We start from the raw sequence: 21,660 nt of genomic DNA, 5'->3' as shown, positions 1-21,660 counted from the left end.
ATACTGGGGCCCCTGGACAGGACACGGCAATCCCGGAGAGGCCCTGGGCAGGGCTGAGGGATCATGGCAGCGCCCCCTCCCCACAGTGTGGGGGATCCACGGGTCCTATGACCTAGGGTGAGGGGACATCAACGCGACGCCAGCGGAGCCCCGGAGAGCCCCGGAGAGGCGCCCCGGGCTCAGGCCCGGCGGGCGGCCGGCAGCAGCGCAATGTCAAACTGGTAGGTGAGCTTGCGCTTGACCTTGCGGATCTCGCCGGTCTTGGCGTAGTTGCGCAGGGCGCGGGCCAGCTTCTGGTAGGTCATGCGCTTGCGGTTGCCCTTCTGCTGGCCCCAGCGGCGCGCCAGCAGCTCCTTGTGCTTGGACGAGAACTGGAAGACGCCGGCGCCGGGCTCCACCCACCACACGCACTCCCGCATGTCGCCGCGCGTCAGCAGCCCCAGCAGGAACTGGTACAGGCGCAGCTTCTTGCGGGCCCCTGCGAGGGCGGGCGCGTCGGGGAGGTGTCCTCCGGGCCGCCCCGCCCCGCCCCGCCCCGCCCCGCCCCGCCCCAGCCTCCCGATGGCTGCTGGATACGCCTGCCTGTGCCCCCCATCTGGGGCAAGTCGCCGCCTCCCTGAATCTGTTACCCCAGAAACCCCACCGCCCTTCCCTGCTCTCTTTTCAGGGTTTGCTCCTGTCCTTGGTCCGCTCGGGGGCCAGCGCATGGGAATGTTGAGCCCGTGGATGAGAACCTGTGCAGGGGACGGACAGGGCTCCTCACAGGCTCTCAACACAGCTGACTGGTGGAGAAGAGACCTGGAGTGGGTTCGAATCCACCTGGCCATTCTCCAGCTGTGGATCTCCCAGCCTCTCAGCCGGAGGGGCTGAGGTCCTGGGAGAGGCCAGGGGGCCTGACTGCTGGGCTCCTACAAGCAGCAAGGGCCCCACAGAGCTGGGGAAAGTGGTCATAGCAGGGCCCTGGATATGAGAACCCCACCTCTGCCATTTCCCAGCTGTGTGATCTTGGGGTGGTGACTAAATCTCTCTGAGCTGGCGTCTCCTGGGCTATAAATGAGGCTTATGTATGTGGGGGTATTTTACTTTTACAAACTCCTGCCAGGTGCTTTACAATTATGAGCTCATTTCATCTTCATCATCAGCCCATGAGATGGGGTGATGGTGATGACTCATTTTACAGGTGGGAAACTGAGGTCCAGACAGAGAAAGCTACTAATGATCCCAACTTCCCAGGGGTGGCACATAATGGATGTCGGGCACTTGGGCAGAAGCAGGGGTTGACTAGACGGGCACTGCTACTGTGATTTTTCTGTTGTTATTGTGTTGATGGTGATGGTGAGGACTCGGCGCTCACTCTGTGCCCGGCGCCGCTATCCTACTTATAACATTCTCCCACTCAGTCCTCCCAGCCGCCAGCAGTAGTCACTGCCGTGCCCATTGTACAGACAGGAAAGCAAGGCACAGAGAGGGGGGTGAGGCCCAAGGCCACACAGCCTGGGGACTGCCCTCAGCGCTGGAGTGTATAGTGGGTGCTTGGGGAAGCCCTGTCCTTCAGCCCCCCTCCTCCCATCTCTAGCGGGAGCTCCCCCCCCACCTGCTTCCACATACCTGCCTCAGCCGCCCTCCCCTCGGGGCTAGCCGCGAGGGCCTCGTCTGACTCGCTGTCCGAGACCTCCAGGGCGGGACTGTCCAGCAGGAGATCCTCCTCCTCTGACAGCACGGGGCTGGGGTACGGGGCGTACGCCGCTGGGGGGCCCAGGGTCTGCAGAAGGTCAGGGTCACCTGCAGTCAGGGGGAACCCCCTTTTCTCCCTCCCTGGTTTCCTGCTCCTGGGCCCTCCCCGCTCTGTACACAGCCTGCACCCTGGCCTTTGCTCGGACCTCCATGGAGTGGCCAGGGGACACACAGGCCACCTCCGTGAAAGCCTGCTTCACGCAGAGGACAGCCGTCTGTGCTGTCCCTTGGCTCCCGCCTGTGCCTCTGTGGGCTGGTCAGTGCACTGCAGTGAGAGCGGTGCTCAGCCTCGGGGGTTCTGAGGGAGAAGGGGCTGGTGTGGGCATAGGCTCCAGCCAGCGCCTGGTGCCCAGCAAACCTCCCTCACCTGGCTGGTAAAGTCTTCAGTGGGGTACCCTGGGAAGCCAGGCCCCGGGGCCTCCAGGCTGGTGGCTGGGTTGAGGCTCCCCACAGGGCTGTAGGTTGAGGAGGGTCCATAACAGAGCTGGACATCCTGGGGGTGGCTGAAGTTGGCCACAGCTGGGTCGAAGGCTTCATAGGAGGTGGCAGGGACGGCTGGGACTTCAGTCCAGCCCCACAGGGAGTCTGGGGGGAAGGGCACTGAATCAGAAGCCAGGAGGTGTGGCCTTGGCCCCCTCCCACTGGAAGCCCCTGGCACAGAGGGGCCATTGTGGGCCAATGCAAATCGCTGATCCCAGGATTTGCATGGGCAAGCGGTGGGGTGGTGGGGGCAGGAAAGGGAGGAGGCTGAAGGCCCAGCCTAAACTTGCCCTGCTGTGCAATGGGACAGCCTCCCCTGGGCCTCAGCCCCCCATCTGTGACATGGGCCCAAGGGGCATGTGGGGAGGGGTCTGGGCCAGGGTTACTCACCAGGAGCCCCCTCTGAGTCGGGGTAGCTGGGGTGCTTGCAGCTGTCCAAGTCATAGAAGATTCCATCTGGGTACTGATGGGTGGGGAGAGAGAGGGGTCATCCCAGCTGTGAGGAGCCCTCACCCCCACCCTTACCCTGGACCAGCAGGGGGACTTCTACAGGGACGGGAAGAGGAGGTGACAGGTTGGGAGAGAGAGAGAAAAGACACAGGGACTCAGAGAGAAACACAGAGAGAAAGAGACAGAGACCAGACACCAGCGACGGGCAGAGAGAGACGTACAGAGATACAGTGAGAGGAGACGGACACACAGGCAGAAACACAGGGCGGACACACAGCGAGAGGCAGCAGCCAGCTCTCGCTAGGATGGTGGGCCCCCAGGAACCCACCGCCTCCCGGTACAGTCATTGTCCTAAGGATTCCCCAGCCTGCGGCCTGCGCGGCGGGATGCGGGGTGAGAGGGTGGAAGTTCTGTCTCAGTGCTGCCTTTGTCCACCTTGTATCGCTTCGATTCAGCCCAAGAGCCGTCTTGCTTTAGCGATTAAAGTCTCATGAAGACTAAAGCTGGAGATATGCCATCCTGATGACCCACAACCTCACTCCTTGATTTACCCAAGAGAACTGAAAACGTCTGTCCACAAAATAGCCTTGTCCGACAATAACCAGAGCGGTTTTATTTAAAGCGCCAAAGGGGAAGCAGCCCCAGCGGCTGTGGACAGGGGAGTGGACACATTAACTGGGGTGAGGTGGGGCGACTTAGTACCAAACAGCAAAGGAAAAGGACCAGCGCCTGACACACACACGACATTGAGCAAAGGGAGTCAGACCCGAAAGGGGACACTCTGTGTAATTCGCTTACTGGAAAGTTCAAAACCGGGCAAAACTAATTCACGGTGGAACAAATCAGAGTGGGTATCGATGGAGAGGCACGTAAGGGGATATTCCGGAGTGACGAAGACCGAATGCTCTGTATCTTGGTCTGGTTAGTGGTTGCACAGGTGTGCGCCCCATGTCAAACCTCACTGAGCTGTACACAAAATGTGTTATTTTACTGACTTATAAATGAGGCCCTAATTTTTAAGAAAAGCAAAATGAGTCCTATGGAGGAGGGAAGGGCATCCGAAGGGGGTTTCTTTCAAGGCCACAAGTGGTTTTATTTCTCGGATTAGACTGTGGGCTTTAGGTACAGTATTGTGTGTCTGAAGTATTACAGACTAAATTTGTGAAAATATAAAGCAGAGAAGAGAAGGAAAGAGGGAGGACTAGATTTGCTGAATGTGGGATGGATGGGAAAAGCGAGAGAAAGGCAAAGATACAAAGAGCTCCCCACCCCACCCCAAGGAAGTGGACCCAGAGCCTGAGAGAAGGAGATGAGAAAAACATCTGTGATGGAGATGGGGGGCGGTGTGAGCGGTTAGAGGGTGGTGGTACAAGACGCGGGGAGAGCGTCAGAGAGACAAAGTGACAGGAAGGAGCAGAGGGAAAACGAGGCAGGGAGGTCACAGCAGGTCGTGTGGTTCCTTCACCCTTCCCTGGCCCCCAGGGTCCCTACTCACCAGACAGCTGAAGTGTGGCCCGTCGAGCCTGGAGGGGGAGAGACACAGGGGCATGTCAGGGTATCTTCAGCCACCTGAATCTCGGTGTGGTTGGGGGGCCGGTGGGGGAGAGGCAGCTGCAGCTGTGACCACCACAGCCCGTCTGCTCTGTGACCAGCCCCACCACTCCCCCTGACTCCCCCATTGGGACAGGAAGTGGGGGGCGGGAGCCAGGCAAATGTCCCCCCACCCCTGGGATTTGCATAGACAGAGGCTGGTGGGGGTTAGGGAAAGTGAGGGAGAGAAAGTCCCCAGAGAGATGTGGGTGCCAGCGGGTGAATGGGGGCAGGGAGGGGGCCTCCGTTAGCCAGTCTGTCTAATGGGTCCACCTTGGACCAGGAGAAAGTTGGAGAGATGCCCGGGCGGAGATGGGGAGACGCAACGCACCCGGTGAGGGCGAATGAGAGCAGGGAAGGGAGAAAGGTGTGCAGGAAGCATCTACGGAGCCCCAGAGATAGAGATGGGGTGGGGGAGAGATGGGGAGAAATAAGACAGGTGGACAGAGAATTGGAAAGAGCCTGAGACAGACTGACAGAGGAAGTAAGAGGTGGCAAAGGAGACCCAGAAACAGAAAGATGAGGCGGAAAAGAGAGCAGACAGTGAATAGGAACCAGCAGGACCCAGGACAGAGACGGAGGTCCCCTGGGAGACATCGGCAGGGGGAGGCAAGCCTCTCAGGAAAGCTCTGAGGGGCCCAGGGGGACACAGGAAGAGAATGGGGGAAGAACCGGCGGTGGGAGGGGAGAGAGAGAGCTAGAGGGCCAGGAGTGAGGGTGGACACCCCCCGGGGGGCTGGCAGCTGAGACCATTGCTGGGCAGAGGGCTGGCAGAGGGGCCAGGGTCCCACGTGCAGGTTTAGGGGCCCCACTCACTGCGCAGCCTCCAGGGCGAGCATGGTGGTGCTGGGCTGGGTTCACTGCCGGGTGCAGCCGTGGGCCACCTCTATTTATACCTTGGCCCAGCCCCCTGGGGGCAGGGGTGCTGTGAGCTCAGCCCTCTTCGAAAATCCCCTCAGGGAGGGGGTCGGGGAGGGGGCTGGATTGCACAACCTTGGTCACGTGATGGGGAGGGCGGGCCCAGAAGCTGGCTGGATTTGGGGATCCCCATAATTAGGAACGGAGGTGACCCTGAAGGGTGGAGATAGGAGAGGAGCTGGATTTGGGAGACCCTAAGAAATAAAGGAGGGGCCAAGAGGTCCCGGTCAGTGAAGTGGGGGTCATAAACGGGGGTGTACCTGAGGAAAACCCAGGCCCGAAGTGAATGACCCTAAGGTGGAAACATCGTGGGTGTGTGATGCGGGAAGGGGGGTCCCCTGGGCCGTGTGGGGAGTGGGAGCCTCTGAGCAGGGGGCTGCCCCAAGCCTGGAGCAAACAGGCTAGCACCTGGAGGGCCAGCTGGCCCCCAGGGAGGGTGGGCTGGGCAGAGTGGAGCTTGTGTCCCTAGATGCCCACTCAGGTTCCAAGAGGAGACTGAGGCAGGCTTGGCCTGTGTGGGCTGGCAGCAGGGGCAGGAGCCCAAGGGTCTTGCAGAGGGGAGGTCCAGTGGGGGCACCTTGGGGTCAGGGGGTCCCAGTGAGTGGAGATAACCCACCCAGGCCAGGGCCTGACAGTGGACTTTGTCCCCCCAGACACCAAGCACAAAGCACCAGGTAACAAAAGGCCCAAACTTTATTAATTCTCCACCAATCCCACCCCACAAGGCCCTCACAGGAAGCTCTCGGAGGTCAGAGGTCACCAGGCCTCGGGGCCAGGGGGCCCAAAGCGTCTCAGAAGCTGCTCCTGGTCCTCCAGGTCCTTCCGCACCTTCTTGCGCATGTAGAAGATGGGGCAGTCCCGGCTGTGGGCGGGGTCAGGGGTCAGGGTCAGGGTCAGGGCTGGCTGCCTGGGCTGCACCAGTCCCCATGCCCAGCCCAGTGATGGAGGGGACCGTTCCCAGGACTTTGGCCCGGGCCTGCTGCCCACCTGCCCCCCTCCCATGGCGGGCTGTTTGCTCAGCAGGCATGGGGGGAGCCGATAACAGCGGGTGCCTGCTGAGGCGCTGGGCCACCAGCCGTATATCACCTGTCACCTGGCGTGGGAACCCGCCCCGCCCACTCATTCCCTGGGGAAAGCCTGGCCCCACCCTGGGGGAGGGGGCCAGTGCGGTCATTTCCCCAGCAGATGCTAGGTGTCCGACCCTGCCCCACTCGGGAGCTCTCCACCCCTGACCCTGGAAGGGCTGGGATGAGCACTGGCCTGTTTAACAGGCCAGGACATTGAGGGTCAGGGAGACTCTGCAGCCAGAAAGGGACGTGTGTGGGGTGGGGGGCTGTTTGAGACCCTGGAGTTGTGGCCTAGTTCCACAGGTCTTGGGAGCATGGGGGAACCTGAGTGGCCAGGGTGAGGGTGGGGGCAGGGCCGGGGGCCAGGGCAGTGGGCCCAGAAATGTGTGCACCTGGTACAGATGACATCCTCATGCAGGCTGCCCTGACAGCGCTGGCACTGAGTCCACAGGCGTGAGAAGCGCTCCTCCAGGGCGTTCAGGTGTGACACCTGGGGATGGTGGGGCTCAGCAGTGGCCCAGACATCGCCCTTCTCCCCCAATACCCTGCCCCGACCCCTCACCTCCTTCTGATACAGCTCCGACTCCCGGGACTTGCAGAACTTGCACACGGCTCCTGGGGGTGGGGGTGGGGTCGGCATAGGAGAGCTGGGGCGAAGCCAGGGCCCAGGCGCCCCATCCCTGCCTCTTCCCCGCCCGCTGCCCATCCCGACTTCTGAAAGTCCCCAGAGACCGAGAACAAGGGAGCGAGTGTGTGGGGAAAACTCCCTGGGGAACTCCCAGGGTGGGGGGCCCAGGACCCTCTTGGGGTGACTGTAGAGAGGAGACCACCACCCAGGGGCCAGACCCTATCTGGAAAGCAATGCCAGCTTGTGGGGCAGGGTCCAGGGACTTTAGGTGACAGCAGAAGTTGATGGAGAGTGGAGTGGGGGCAGGTCAGAGGTCAGTAGTCAGGGCTGGGGACTGCTCACCTTGGTGGCTGAGGACAGTGCGGCAGCCAATGCAGCAGCTCTGGCGTTTGGCAAAGGCCAGGAGGCCGCCCACCTTGCCAGTGAGCACAGTCTTGCATCGTGTGTGGTCCCCACCTGCAGGTGAGGGGTGAGGAGTAAGGAAGGGTAGGCATGGGCCAGTGCCCCTCCGCTCCCCACCCTGGGCACCCCCATACGCAGCAGCACGGCCTCGGCACGGCCCTCGCCCAGGATGGGCTCGAAGATACGCAGAAGTGGCTTGGCCAGCTGCTGCTCCAGGTAGTACTGAGTGTCGATGGGCAGGCTGTGCTCCAGCACGAACAGGGGGTCCTGCAGGCATAGCAGCAGCAGGGTCACACCAGGGCAGAGCGGTGGAGGGACTGGGGGCTGTTACAGCAGGATGCCAGGGTGAAGGGCACTGAGGCGACTGAGAGTCCTCCAGTCATGACTGGGACCATGGTGAGGGGTGGTCACTGGGCACAGCGCTGACTGCGGGGAGTGGCATTAAGGAGGGCGAGGGGAGGCCTAGGACAGGGTTATAGGTCATTGGGGGTACCTGGCCACAGGCTCTGTGATCTAAGCTGGGGGTCCAAAGGTAGGGCCCTCAGGTGACCAAGGAAGGTCAGAGGTTACAGCGATGAAGGATGAACGGGACAAGGACTGGAGTGAGAGGCTGGACAGACACTAGGGACTGAGGAGAGGATGTGGGGGTCAGAGGTTATAGGGCATCTGGGTAGCATGGAGGAGGGTGTGGGTCTAAGCGAATCAGAGCATGGACAATGAGGGCCAAGGAGACAAAAGGGGACTCAGAAACAGAGACAGAGATGGAGGGACGCCCTGCGCAGTGAGGCTGAACCCTTTGCAAGGGGGAGCGAGGGAGGGGTCACAAAAATCGGGGGTGGGGGTACCCTCTAGAGCAGAGCATCATGGAGCCGACTCCCGGGTGTGCTGGGGTGGCTGTCAGGGCCCCACGGGGCCCACAGAGGGAAACACCTTCCCACTGGCTGGAAAGCAGAAGTGAGAACGGGTAGGGCTGGGCGGGCGCGGGCAGCCCAGGTGGGCCTGACCTCGGACTTCATGTAGGCAGCCACGCCCTTGGTGGCACCGATGATCACATAGGGCACCCGGTCTCCCAGGCTGGGCGCACTCCCGGGGTCCCGCTTCCTCATCCTGTGGGGAGACAGTGGGTGAGGGCAGGTGGGACAGCAGGGCTGGCGGGGCCAGGAAGTGGTGGGCTCAGCTGGCAGGAAAGGCTATTTCTGGACGACCAGTCCCCCAGGGCCAGACCTCTCAGCCAGCTCCACATGGGCCTGTTTGCCCGCATAATCCGCGGCCGCGCGGGTCAGCTCCTTGGTAATGACCAGCTGCGAGATGTCGATACGGTTGCACAGCAGGTCTGAGATGATGTCCTGTGCATGGGACACAGCACCCTCAGGGTCTCTGTGGGCCAGATGGGACATCATAAGTGGCTGCTGATGGCCAGGCTGGCATGCAAGGCTGGGGACCAGGATGGGCTATGGTGGCTGGGGCCCAGGGCAGGGAGGAGTCCTGCTCAGCCACGGGCTGCAACCCCACAGCTGTCCAACCCCACACTCTCCACCAATTCTCACTGAGGAAAAGCGGGTCTGACACCTGTGTCCCCAAGGGAGGAGGGCTGGGGCTTCTGGGTCTGAGGGAGGGGGGCTGGGGTCTGGCCTCCAGCTCTGGATCCAGGGCCCCACACACCGGTCAATGAGCAGGCGGCGAAGTGAGGCGGTGACGAGGTTGGCCACTAGGGGGCAGTTGTCCCTGCGCACAGCCTCCAGGCCCTTGCAGTCCATGCGGTCATGGGTGTCCGGCCGGGAGGAGAAGAGCAGGCCAGCATAGCGCTTCTTGCTGATGAGCAGGTACGGGAAGTAGACCTGGGGGTATCCATGGCTGTGATCCCTGAGACTATAGGGGCTGGTGTCCAATCCTGAGATGCCCCCCAGAAACTGACAAGACAGATACAGTTCCTTCGACGTGGGGTTGGGATGTTTGGGCGAATGGACCCTAAGACCCCAACACCTGAGCCTGGGAACACTCCCAGCATTACAGGGAACCCCAGACCAGGGTCCCCAAATCTGAAACAGAGACTGGGACAAACCTAGAGACAAGCCCTAAACATGAGATCCAGACAATGGGGTGAAGCCTGGAGCCCCAAATCTGGGTCTGGAGCAGACCCTGAGGCAGAGACCTCCCAAAACTGGGAGGCTCTGAATCCAACAGCAGGTACACCACCTGGCCTGACTGGCTTGAACCCTGGGGATAAAGTCTAGTGTGAGAGTTCCCGACCCCAGCCTGCCACACACCGGAAGTGGGAAGCCCCAGACAATGGTGCCCCTATCCAGGATCTGCCCATCAGAGTCCCCACCACACAGGTTGTCAAAAAACAGACACCACGCAGAGCCCAGGCTTTGGAGGTTTTGAAAACAAAGGCCTCAAACTCAGGAGAATCCAGGCAGCAAAATACCTTGACACCGGGGCTCATGAACCCAGAGAATAGGATACCCAGAGTACCCTGATTAGGGTACCCCAAATGGAGAGACCTTGAAAACACTAGAGTTTCCCCAATGCTGACATACCAGGGGAACCCCAAATGAATTCATATGATGGTTTGCAGGCACCCCAAGAAAGAAGCCCCTCCCCGAAACTGGCAAGACCCACACCTGCCCACTCCAAGCACAGGCCAAGGGGCACTTGCCTTCTCAAACTCAAGCCGGATGGGTGAGGGGAAGTGGCCTGACACCCAGTCTGCAGCCTCCCGCCCCAGAGCCATCGCTTCAGCCACAGAGGAGACGCCAAATCGGCACATGACGGAGTCGGTATCACCGTACACCACCTGGTGGGGAGGGGCGTGTGACTGAGAGGTCCCCTGGATTCCCCCCACCAGGCACATACCCAGGCCCATTCCGAGCAGCAGGCAGGGTGGCCCCTGACCTTGGCGCTGGCGCTATAGCCGTTCTCCACTGTGTACTTAGACTCCACCAGCTGTTTCGTTTTCTCAATCATCTGGCGCCCAAACCCAGTGACGCTCTGTAGGGGAAAGAATCACGCAGTGAGGGCCCAGGGGTCATCGTAGTGGACAGGGGCTTGGGGTCCCACTTCCACAGCTTCCTGGAGGCGCGGGCTTGGGCAAGCCATTCTATCCCTTTGAGTGTCAGTTTCCAAATCTGAAAAGTGGGACTACTGAGCTGCTCCTAAATGGTCTGCTGGGAAGTGGGTTCCTGGCACAGAGGAGGGACTGATGTATCAAATGAGTGTTGGAAATGCTGGAGCCAAAAGAGGCCATCAGCTCAGTGTTTCTCTCCATGGAGGTGCTGTGACATGTGGTGACATCGCAGGCAGCTCTTCATGGTGCAAGACCACTGACATTCATGGCCACTTCCCTGAAAGCGAGCAGTGCCACCCCCACATATCCCTTGGCAGCTGAGAATGACACTATAACTGTCAAATGCTCCCAGAGAGGGTTTTGCACGAGCCCCATGGAGAAACCATGGCTTTTCAACAGTCTTACTTTACAAATAAGGAAACTGAGGCTGGGGGATTGAAGAGGGGCACACACAAAGAGATGGATGTGACTTCTGTTTTTGTTTGTTTGGGTCCAGTCAGAAAATCTTAGTCTTGAACTACAGCATTTAGAAGACTTACGCTTATGTAATTACACATTAGATCAGGGCTTTAATCCACCACTTTGCTATCTGCCTTTTATTAGTTCCACCTGCTCTTACCTCTTTTTCTTTTCTATCTTTTTCTGGAATAATTCAGTATTTTTAAATTATGCCATCCCCCTGCTCCCAAAAACTTGAGAGATGGAAATAAGGAAAGAAGCTAAGAAACAGAGGGAAGGGACTGAGAAAGAAAAGACAGAGACAAGGCCAGGAAGTGGCAGCCCCCGATGAGGGAGCCCCAGGGGAGCAAAGCTGCATTCTTCCACCTGGCGTTGCTCAGGGCTAAAGCCTGGTGGCCAAACATCCCAGGTGGCTTGGGGAGGCCCCGGGACTACGAGTGGCCAATGACAGGGTGGCATGCAGTAAGGAGTTTACTTTGCCCAAAAAGAGACCTGGCTTTTGGTTGGTGCCTGGGAATGAACTTCTAAGCCCTTGGAATGTCTTGCCTTACACGTGTCTTTGTTCACCTGGGCCACATGGTATCAGCTTTACCTTTACATGGGTTAGAGATCAAGGTCAGCCACATAGTGTTCAGCCATGCCTACATGACCAACCTCCAATAAAAACACTGGCTCGGGTGAGCTTCACTGGTGGGCAATACCCCATGGATATTGTCACACACCATTGACAGGAGAAATGAGTGCTGTCTGTGTGACTCCACTGGGAGAGACAACCGGAAGTTGGTGCCCGGTCCCTCCTGAACCCTACTCCATATGCTTTTCTCTTTGGCTGATTTTAATCTCTCCTCTCAAACCATAACTTTGAGTATAATGGCTTTTCTGAGGTCTCTGAGTCCCAGTGAATCACTGGATCTGACAGTAGTCTTGGGGGAACCACTGAACTGCAGGTGGGCGGGTATGCACCAGCGCATCCCACTGGCAATTCTTGAAAGCCTTTTGCTCAGAGGCACATGAGGACTGACACAATGGCCAGGTAGGTAGAGAGCTCCCCATAGCTGGAGGTAACCAAATCTGGGATGTGCCAGGACCCAAACCCCAGGGGAAGAGGCTAGACAGGAAGACCTTTCTAAGGACCTCTTAGGCCATAAGCTGAGGCACCGCACCCATCTGGGCAGAACCTCAGACCCTCTGTGGTCTCACTGTGGATCTGTTTTTCTGTCCCAACAGCACAGCTACCTCCAGTAAACAAGCCTAGGATGCTGCTGTGGTGGGGAAAGAGGCCATGGGCCCAGTTTCGGAGCAGAGCACTAACCAAGCACCTACTGAGCATCCTCAGTGAGGTCCTCATGCCCCAGGGCAGGTGGGGGAACCCTCATGCCTGATCTGACAGTGACCAAGGATACACAGCAAATCAAGCCCTAGAGCCTGATTGTGTTGCTGGGTGGCCCCCCAGCCTCCCCCCCAGCAGAGATTGGCTTTGTTTTCCCCTGAGCAGGAGGGAGAGAACCTGCCCTCCACTCCCCCACCCTCATGGGGACCAGGGGAGGATGTGGGCTGGGGTGTAGGTGCTAGGGACACAGGGTCTGAGGGTGACTGTGGCAGATGAATGAGTAAAACCGCTCCTCTTCTCCAAATCCCTCGGCCTCTGCCTGCCACGCCTGATCCCGCCTGGTTCCTCCCCTGCTTATTTGTCCGCAGATCCCTTGGTAACAACTGCCTGCCCATCATATTTACTCCTGCCAGCATCTGTGCCCCCATAAGGTTGGGCACTGCACAAGGGCAGGAACTCTCCTCTGCTCTGTCACCTGCTGGACCCATAGGGCACAAGGCCTAACCCCTGGCAAACATTTGCTGAACAACTGAATGGACCCTCACTCAAGCATCCCTCTCCAAAAGGCAGGCAAGCTGGGTGACCTGGGCCCTGACCTCTGGATGCAGTCCCACCACATGGAGCCCTGGTTCTCCCAGAAGGGAGTTGTCTGTCCCCCAGCTGCCCACTGTGGGGCCTGGGTGCTCACCTGTGAGATTTCCAGGCAAGGCAGTTTGCCCACCTGGGCGCCAGTGAAGCCGTACACAGAGTTGGCGCTCACTTTCAGCGCCAGCTGCCGCCCATCCAAGACCTGCCGCCGCAGAGGGTCTGTCTCCTTGGCCAGCTCGGCCTTAGCCCTGGGAGGAAGGGGAAGCACAGGCCACTCAGGTGGTGTCCCAGGTCTTAGTGGGGGGATGGGACCAGGGGGATGGGACAGGACAAGAGGTCCAGGTCTGGGCACCGGATCCGGTGAGTCTCTGGAAAGGGGTGATTAGTATGGTTGGGCACACCATGTACAGTACAGAGGCGGCTGGCACAAGGGGTGAAGGGGAGCTGCCTGGAGGGGGCGACTGTTCTAATTCACACACAGCTGCAGTTGAGTGTGGCCCCCAGCAGCGCTGGGATGACCCACCAGGGACAGTGATCGCCAAGGGCCTTGGCAGGTCTGAGCTCTGAGCAGCAGTGGGAGGGAGCTCCAGAGCCCACCTCTTCCGGGCGCTGAGCAGGTTCTCCAGGATCTGGGGAAGCAGCCCTTTCCGCACCGAAGTCTTCACAAACTCATCCCCAGTAGGCGTCTTGATGAACTGGTCCTCAGTTAGGCTGGGTGAAAGGATGGCGGGGGTGACTCCCGGCCTCCCCACCCAGCGCCCCCACTCTTGAGTCTCCCTTCCCCACTCTTTCTGTTCCTCAGCCCCACTCTGCCTGAGCCCGGCCCCTGGCGGTCTTGGGGTCCTCGTGCTGCAGAAGGGCACCATACCCCAGTTTCTGGGCAGTCCCGGGCCGCAGGAGCGTGGTGTAGCACAGGTTGTGGGCCATCATGATGGATGGGTACAGCGAGGAGAAATCCAGGGTGGCGATGGGGACGTCATAGTACCTGGGAGTGCCAGGAGTCAGGGCTAGAGCTCCCTAGCTACCCCCACACCACCCTGTTGGGCCACGCGGTCTCACCCTTTAAGGGGCTCGATGACCGTGGCTCCTGTGTAGTCCTCACCACCCTCTGTCTTCACCACGGGCATCAGCAGACCCTCGCGCATGGCCTGGAGAGGAGAAGGCAGGAAATGGGAGGGTAGGTGGGCGCAGACAGGGCAGCCAGGTGGAAAAAAGGAAGAAGGGAGGGGCCGCCACGAGGGACAAGGCTCACTTTGGGCTCTGCCCACTGACCTGTCGCAGCAGCTGAGACACCACCTTGACCTGCTGGCCTCGGGTAAGCAGGTAGCTGAGGGGCACACCCGTGACGCGTGCCATCTCCATGGCATTCACCAGCACCATGAGCCGCTCTAGTAGCCGCAGGGGCAGGAAGGCATCCTTGAGGCAGTACACTGCCAGGCGACGGCGCGTCTGGTCGTTCCCGTTCTGGGGACAGGCACCGATGGCATCAGGGGGGAAAGGGCGGAGGTCTGGGTGGGGAGCAGGCAGAGGTCAGGGAGTTGACGGGGTCAGAGGGAAGAGGGAGCGATCTGAAGGCTGGTGTGGATGAGCAGAATCAAGGTCATGGTGCTAGAGGTCCTGTGAGTGGGCAGAAATAGTTACATCTGCAGGGTGAGGTCAGAGGTTGGGGGCAGGAGATTAAGGTGAAGGTCAGGAGCACAGGAGGGAGGTTGAAGTCCAAGGTCAGGTCGGGTGGAAGGCTGAGGTCAGAGGAGATGAAAGAATTAGGTCAGAGACAGGGACAGGAGGTGGGGTCAGAGGTGAGAGGTCTGGGGAGCAGGAGGTGGGGTCAGAGGTCACAGCTGACGGGCACCTGCAGGTCAGTGATGATGCTGTGCTGCACATCCTCCTTCTGCTCACCCAGGAAGTGAAAGCTCACGGCGTTGAGCGTGTAGGAGCGGAGCTTGTACTCCCGCAGCAGCACCTGCGGCAGAGGCGCAGGGTGGGCACAGGCCCCAGGCAGCAGCCCACAGGACAAGCCCCGCCCACGGCGCCCGGCCGCACCTGCAGCATGTCCATCTGCACACGGCCCACCATGCTGACCACCTTGCTGTCCCGCCGGCCAGTCTGCTTCGACTGAAAAGACGAGTCCCGGATGGTGGAGCAGAGGCCAATCATGCGGCCCAGGAGGGGGAACCCCTGCACCTGAGGGCACAGCAGGTGGGCAGCTGCAGAGGGGGACAGGCAGCCTGACCCAGGACCCCCAGGCATGTGCTAGAAGAATGGTGAACAGACCACCCATGATGCTCCCTACAACGCAGCACTCTTCTGGCTGGGTGGGTGGGGGCTGGGCTAGAGGGGAGGACAGGAAACCGGACAGGTAGAGTCAGGGGCCTGACAGCTCTCGGAGTAAAGGGGGCAAGGATGGCACCAAGTGGCTGGAGAGCTGCACCCAAATGGGGAGCCGGAGGAGCAGATGGGATGAGGCTGAGCTCAGTGGGAAGATGGTGGTGCACAGGGTGGGGGCCTGGGGAATAGCCAGGTGGCAGCACAAGCAGGGTCAGTACAGAGAGCAAGTCTCAGGTCAGGAGAGGCATCTGCACTAGAGATGATGACCTGGGAGGGACTAGGCAGAGAGGGGAGGCCTGAGCTGGGCTGGAGCCACGGGGCAGAGGAGAGGGGGCGGGGGGAGGAGGGGGCTCTGATCCAATATGTCTAGATCATGAGAACAAACAGCAATTTGAGCAGACAGGCACAGAGGGCGGACTCAGTAGACGGAGAGAATGCCATCTAAACCCCAGGAACCTCTGAGACTACCAGAAGTTAGGAGAGACGTGAGAGCAAAACATCTATCTGTTGCCTCCTACACGCCCCCCACCAGGGATAAGCCCGAAACCTGGGCATGTGCCCTGACCCAGGATCGAACCAGCAACCTTTCAGTGCATGGGACGACACTCAACCATCTGAGCCACACCAGCCAGGGCCATAGTTCCTTATTCTTTGCAGACGTATTTTTAAGCCTAGAAGACCAGGCCTTGCACCCCAGCTCACTCAGCCTGCACCTCTAAATGCACATGCCTTTTCTTACTTAACCATAAATGCCCTCATAGCCTAAGTGCCACAGTGACTTTTCAGACTATGAGCAGAGTAGGGACACGACAAAGCAGGGTTTTCAGGGCTGCCTCTGGAGCTGCTGGGAACGGCAGGTTGCAGGTCCAGAGCCAGGTGGACCTCCGTGGGGACAGAGCCACAAGGGATAGAGTAGGTGCAGGTATAGGGGAGCTGCCCACACCCTGAGCCCCCAGGGCGGTGTCTGAGGCAAGCCTCCCCTACCATAGCCTGCCCTACCTTGAGGTGCTGGGCCCGGGAGATGAGGTATGGAAGGTCGAAGTTCTGGATGTTGTAGCCAGTGATCACGTCAGGGTCCATGATGCGGATGAAGGTTGACCAGGCCTGGGGGGGATGCGGGGAGGGGGGGGAATGGAGGCATGCACAAGGTTGCCTTGCTTGTCATTCTGGTCATCACCCTGCCACAGATCCCTCCCGCTCCTGAAATGTTCTGGAAACCCCCAAGAGCAGTCCTAGAGCCTTCCTGCCTATGGTAGAAAGACCAGGCAGGTGCTTTTGGAAATAACGCAGAACACAGAGGGAAGTCGTTCACCCCTCAATGAGAAGGGATCTGAACCCATGGACACAAGGCTCAGGATCTGGAGAGCTCAGAAAATGGTCCCGAGCCTGGGATATGAAGGTTGGGGTGGGGGGTGCTAAGGAAAACAGGGGGATGTGGAACAACAGTCACCTGGAGCAGCTCCTCCTCTCGCTCGTAGCTCTGTACCTTGGCGCCCAGGATGGGGGCGCAGGGCCGCAGGGTAAGCGCCAGGCGCAGGAAGGGCTCTGGCTCACCCCAGCGCAAGCCCAGCGAGCAGATCTGGATCACTGGATCCCGCTCGGGCTCAGGAAAGATGCCTGCGCAGGGAGGCAGGAGGGGGATTAGGGAACTCAACCCCTACTCTCCCTCACGACACACCAGGGTGGCTGCACCTCCAAATCTCCCCTGGCCTGTCCACTCCTCTATGTCCCCACTGCCCACAGACCCCGCAAGATCCATCCTGGCTCCCTTCTGCCTTTATCTCCCACCCTCCCCCCCTCACACAGATGGGGATGGTCCTGCCCCAGGACCTTTGCACTTGCTGTTTTCTCTGAGGGAAATGCTCTCCCCACCCTCCACCCCATCCCTCTTCATAAGGCTTGTCTCCTCACCCCTGAGGCCAACCCTGCCCACCTGTCTGAAGCTGCCCCCTCACTCCGCCACTACCCTAGAGTCTTACAATAACCTGAACACTTGCATGATTACTCCCTCTTCCCCAAGAAGTAGAGGGACTCCCAGGCAAGACTGGCATAGCACTGATGTCTAAAGGGAGGAAGGGAAGAGCCCCAAGCCCCAGGGACGGACCTTTTCGGCCAGCGCACTCGATGTCAAAACTGAGCACACGCAGGGGTGCGATTCGCTGCCACTGCCCTTCTGGAGGATGACTGATTATGTCTGACCACAGCACATCTGCCTCCAGCTGACACAGTGTGGCCTATGGGGACAGGGCGTGTCAGCGGCTGCAGGATCTCAGCTCCATGTCCCCCACCCTGGCGGGGTCCCACACCTTCCCCTCGGGCCTCAGGAGGTATTTCCCAGCAGGTAGTTCCAGCCAATTGCAGCCCACGATGTCTGTGTCCACCATGAACCTGGAGGGGGATGAGGTCAGTGAGCTGAGGCTGACTGGGGGAGTGGGGCAGAGGGTGGAGAAGCAAGGCAGTGGCTTGTACCGGATCTCAAAGTCAACGTTGGCCTCGTATGGTGCAAAGCTGGGGGTGCCCAGGCCTGCCACACGGACACCCTGCTCCAGGAGGCGGCGAGCGGGGGCCACGAGGCGGGGCAGTGCCAGAGTGATGCGTAGAAACGGGGAGGGACCATGCCCATGGTACCCAAACATGCCTGCAGAGAACAGAAGAGGCTGGCACTGGTCCAGAGGGACCCCCCACGGACTCAGTCCCCAGGGCAGCACTCACTCTCCCGGGAGCACATCTCCACGGCCAGCACGGCAGGTCCCTTGAGCTCCTTCCCTGCACGCTGGTCCCGGCTGATGGCCCCATTCAGCTCTCGCTGCAGATCACCCAGGTGCTCGGGCCCAAAACCTGGGGTGGGAGGGCTGGTCAGAAGTGCAGAGGTTACCAGGTGGTCAGGGGCAAGAAGGGTCTTCTGGGTTGGGGCCACTCACCAGGGGGTGCTGGGGTGTAGAAATAGGGTGCAAAGCCGTGGATGTGGCAGCAGACGGAGACACCCTCATCAGTGACCCCAAAGGCTCGGAGCACAGGCACGGAGCTGTGGGATGGTGGAGGCGCCCCAGGCAGGGGCCGTGCTGGGCCTGGGGATGTGATAGCATAAGGCAGGGCTGCCCCTCAAATTCCTCAAAGGCTTGCCTCCCCAGCCCCTTCTGCGTTGAGAGCACAGCCCCCATTCCTGTAGCCTAAGGTGCTTCCGCCCACATGGCTTCCACATGGTCACGCCACCTCATCTCAGCGCTTCTGTTTCTACTGTCCCCTACAGTCCATTTTCCACCCCACAGCTAGTGAGAGCCCCTGCCTGTTTTTGCAAAAAATTAAAAATTATTTGGAAAAGAAAACCTACTTGGTGTATATGTGGTTTTACAAACTTGAACGCGAGTATAGGTTTGTGTAACCAGCACCAAAATCAGGTACAAGGCAGTTCTGTCATTCTAAACAGCTCCTTCGAGCTGCCCCTTTGCAGTCACAGCCCCTCCCACCCCAGCCCCTGGCACCTGCACTCTGACTCCCTCTCCAGACTCCTCACTGCCCACCCTGGGCAACCCCAGCCCTGTACATCCGTCTCACAGCCCTGGTCTCCTGAAGGGGACTGTCTGTGATGATCTCTTCCCACACACAGAGCCAGAGGAGCTGACCTGGCTGGGTCTCCACCCCAGGAGCCCAGGCCCCACCTGCCACCCACCAGGCCTTTGTCCCCCAAACTCACCCACATAATGGTCGATCTCCAACTGCTGGAAGATGAGGGGTTCTGTCTGGGGATTCAGGGGGGGTGGGGAGGGCCGAAGCCAGCGGGCATCTATAGCTGTTGAGGAGAAGTGCTCTGTGGGGGGAGAGAACATGGTGTTAAGTGGAGTCAGGGTTTCCCCTCAGACATAAGTGACTGCCCTCCCAGCCCAGCAGGCTTCTGCATTGCAAAAGGCAAGTCGAGCAGAGGTGGTGGTCTGGATTGGGCAGGAAACTCAGAGACTGCCAGGTCAAAGGTCAAGGGTCAAGGTCAGAGTAGAAGCAACAGGCAACAGAGGGGCACACTGGCATGGGATCAAAGTCAGCTCTGTGGCTAGATGGGTGGGGTGCAGGGGGTTCCCACTCCCGGCTCACTGTCGGCAGCCCCCTCTGGGGGCAGCTGTAGTTCCTCCTCCTCCAGCTCCTGCAGCCTGTGCTCTGCCTCCATCTCCTCCATCAGCGCCAGCTCCTCCTCAAACTGGGATGGCCGGGGCGCCTCATCCTCGTCCCAGAGGCCCCCCCGGGCCCGCTTCGGGGGCACCCCGGGCCCTGGGCCTGCGTGGGGCCGCCGCTTTTCATACATCCTGCTGGGCGGGCGGGGGCTGGGTGAGGGTTCCTGTCTCCCCCACGGCCTCCTGCGCACCCACCAGGACTGAGCCTCTGTGCTCTGCAGAGCCTGAAGGGGATGCGCCTGCAGGCTCCCCCGGGTGCTAGCACATCCCGATGCTCGGTAATCACCCAGGATAACTACACCCGCTCCGCACCTCAGTCTAACCCTTTCCTCACATGCCCCTGTTTACCGGACCCTTGCAGACCCTCTGTCATGGACCCACACGCCCTGTCCCCCCTCTCCAGCAGACTTGGTCCTTAGCACTCCCCTTTCTTTCCTACAAACCTCTGTCCTCAATGCCCTCGCCTACCCATCCCTCCCTCGGCCCAGGCCTTCATTCACCAAGTGGCTGGGGAGTGCCTCCATCAGGTCAGTCACTGTGCGGGGTGCCAGGGAGCAGCCTGAAACACCAACCTGACCAGGTCCCTTCCCAGCCCAAAACACTTCAGAGGCTCCCATCCCATTTAAACACAAAAACAAAAGCCCTTGTTATTCTAAGTGTGTATCCTTCCCCCAGGTCCCCTAAGTGTCAATGTATTGCCACCTTTGCTCCACTCCCTCTCTATTCCCGTGTGTAATATGCACATATCAGATCATTATTTACATATGTTTACCTGTTTTCTTAGTTGCAACCTATAAAAGATTACTTTGGGGGTATATTTTGACGAGATATATCGTTATAAAGGTACACATCCTCTGGTGGATTTGACCAGGCTGTACTTAGTTTAAGCCTATTCGAGGTGGTAACTTTACTGTGGTTCAGTAAGAGAATATCCTAAGGAAACACACATTCCAAGTTTTGAGGGGTAAATGGCATGATGTATGCAAGCTATTCTGAACATACTGCTTTAAAGTGTGCATGCAAATCATAACATAAACAGGGTAAAATGTGAAAACTGGTGAATCGGGGTGAAGGGTAAACAGGTGTTCTTTGTACCATACCTTTGAAGTTATTAAAAAGAAAAAGCTGTAAAACAGTACATGTCTGCCAGCATCATGCTGAGACAGAGGATTATGGAAACCTATAGCAGACCCCAGACCCAGCCGGGAGGGAGGAGGGGGTTAGGGACAGGTCAGCTGTCCCAGGTTCAAGGGAACACCTCTGGCTCCCATAACTATGCCCCTAGATCCAGTCTCCCTTTGGTTCTTTTTGCAAGAAACCTCACCTTGGAAGTGCCACAGGCAGATAAGCACAAGACTACATTTCCCAGGATGCACTGCTAAGCAGTGGTCACATGACTGAGTTCTAGCTCATGCACTGAGGGTGACTGTAAAGTGTGCTACTTTCAGGACAGCCTGAAGAGGAAGCCTGCACTCATCCTCTCACCCTCCAGATGGCTGGAGCCTGAATATGATGGCGGTGAGCCAACCTTGACCACCAGAACCAGGACAACACTGCAGGGAACACAGAGCTACAAAATAGAAGGAACCTGGGCCCTCGACACCCTTCTGGAGCAGAGCTGCCTGCCCATCTGGCACACCTGTCTACCTTTGGATGGTTATGTGGAGAAATAGATTTGTATCTTGTCTGGGACACTGTGCTTCAGAGCCTCTTTGTTCCAGCAGCTTAGCCTAGACCTTGACATCGTAGAAAAATCCTGCTGACTGGGATGTGTTACAGCAACTGTTGGCCCACAGTGGAATATTTCTCAGCATTAAAAAGGAGGAAACTGCTGATATACGCACAGGATGAATGCATCTCAAACATGTACACACTGGGGAATGGGGAGGGACTGCAAATAGGTATGGGGTTTCCTTTCTGGATGATGGAAATGTTCTAGAACAGAGAGGTGGAGGCTGCACAAACTGTGAATGTACTAAATGCCACTGACTGTATACTTTAAAATGGTTAATTTCATCTCAGTCTTTAAAAAGAGTATATATTGTATGATGGCATTTACACAGACTTCTAGAATCAACTGATCTCTGGTGCTAGATATCAGGCTAGTGGCTGCTTCTGGGTGGGAGAGACTGGCCGGGGATGGGCATGGGGGAATTTTCTGGAGTGATGGAAACAGACTGTATATTCAACTGTACTCTTGAGATGATGATGCATGTCACTCTATATAAATTAGACCTCAATTAAAAACATAAAAGTGGGGAGGCCGTAATTCCACATCCAGGGGCTTATGCTACAGATATAGGATCGCATGATGGAAAACTGCATTGACGAGGTTATTTCCGGCGGCATTGTTTGCAATCGCAAAAGACTGGAAACCACCTAAATGTTCTCCTGAGGGGGCCTGTTTGAGTAAATCACATTAATTCCATCCCATGGAATATTATGCAGCTACATAA

General features: G+C 58.6%; 2 protein-coding genes across 5 annotated transcripts; both read right to left on the bottom strand.

The window, feature by feature from the left end:
* Positions 1 to 179: 179 nt before the first annotated feature.
* On the bottom strand, positions 180 to 5,093 carry SPIB (Spi-B transcription factor). Of its 4 annotated transcripts, XM_016206019.2 has the most exons (6): positions 5,071 to 5,093; positions 4,160 to 4,187; positions 2,605 to 2,677; positions 2,102 to 2,319; positions 1,609 to 1,762; positions 180 to 478 (listed from the first exon to the last, which is right to left on the bottom strand). In XM_016206019.2, the coding sequence occupies exons 1-6, from the start codon at positions 5,091 to 5,093 to the stop codon at positions 180 to 182; spliced, it is 795 nt and encodes a 264-aa protein (XP_016061505.1). The 4 variants fall into 4 exon arrangements, with proteins under 4 accessions (XP_016061505.1, XP_087682980.1, XP_016061506.2 ...); XM_087826854.1 differs by lacking the exon at positions 5,071 to 5,093 and having other exon boundaries at positions 4,160 to 4,213; XM_016206020.2 differs by lacking the exons at positions 4,160 to 4,187; positions 5,071 to 5,093 and having other exon boundaries at positions 1,609 to 1,724; positions 2,605 to 2,738.
* A 673-nt stretch (positions 5,094 to 5,766) lies between these two features.
* Positions 5,767 to 19,516, bottom strand: POLD1 (DNA polymerase delta 1, catalytic subunit). The gene is made up of 26 exons (XM_016206018.2): positions 19,128 to 19,516; positions 18,736 to 18,849; positions 17,963 to 18,109; positions 17,754 to 17,879; positions 17,511 to 17,679; positions 17,348 to 17,429; positions 17,146 to 17,275; positions 16,492 to 16,658; positions 16,041 to 16,145; positions 14,757 to 14,897; positions 14,566 to 14,676; positions 13,986 to 14,177; positions 13,773 to 13,861; positions 13,582 to 13,698; positions 13,311 to 13,424; positions 12,814 to 12,961; positions 10,165 to 10,260; positions 9,929 to 10,066; positions 8,932 to 9,107; positions 8,494 to 8,646; positions 8,274 to 8,376; positions 7,404 to 7,536; positions 7,210 to 7,323; positions 6,802 to 6,854; positions 6,632 to 6,729; positions 5,767 to 6,034 (listed from the first exon to the last, which is right to left on the bottom strand). Exons 1-26 carry the CDS (start codon positions 19,333 to 19,335, stop codon positions 5,929 to 5,931), a joined length of 3,330 nt encoding a protein of 1,109 aa, XP_016061504.2. The 5' UTR covers positions 19,336 to 19,516; the 3' UTR covers positions 5,767 to 5,928.
* Positions 19,517 to 21,660: the final 2,144 nt, after the last annotated feature.

The sequence above is a fragment of the Miniopterus natalensis genome, chromosome 18, assembly GCF_054644295.1.
Source record: "Miniopterus natalensis isolate mMinNat1 chromosome 18, mMinNat1.hap1, whole genome shotgun sequence".
Lineage (NCBI taxonomy): Eukaryota > Metazoa > Chordata > Mammalia > Chiroptera > Miniopteridae > Miniopterus > Miniopterus natalensis.
The sequence above is the reverse complement of the archived record's forward strand: the minus strand, read 5'-3'. Positions and strand labels throughout refer to the sequence as shown.

Coding starts and splice junctions, on each gene's coding strand:
- SPIB (XM_087826854.1), bottom strand. CDS start 4,213: ATGCCCCTGTGTCTCTCCCCCTCCAGGCTCGACGGGCCACACTTCAGC. Junction 2,678..4,159: donor GGCCACACTTCAGCTGTCTG/GTGAGTAGGGAC, acceptor CCCACCCATCAG/TACCCAGATGGAATCTTCTA. Junction 1,763..2,101: donor CTGAAGACTTTACCAGCCAG/GTGAGGGAGGTT, acceptor GACCTTCTGCAG/ACCCTGGGCCCCCCAGCGGC.
- POLD1 (XM_016206018.2), bottom strand. CDS start 19,335: ATGTATGAAAAGCGGCGGCCCCACGCAGGCCCAGGGCCCGGGGTGCCC. Junction 7,537..8,273: donor CTGCCTACATGAAGTCCGAG/GTCAGGCCCACC, acceptor CTATGCCTGCAG/GACCCCCTGTTCGTGCTGGA. Junction 6,855..7,209: donor CACTGTCCTCAGCCACCAAG/GTGAGCAGTCCC, acceptor CCCCACCCCCAG/GAGCCGTGTGCAAGTTCTGC.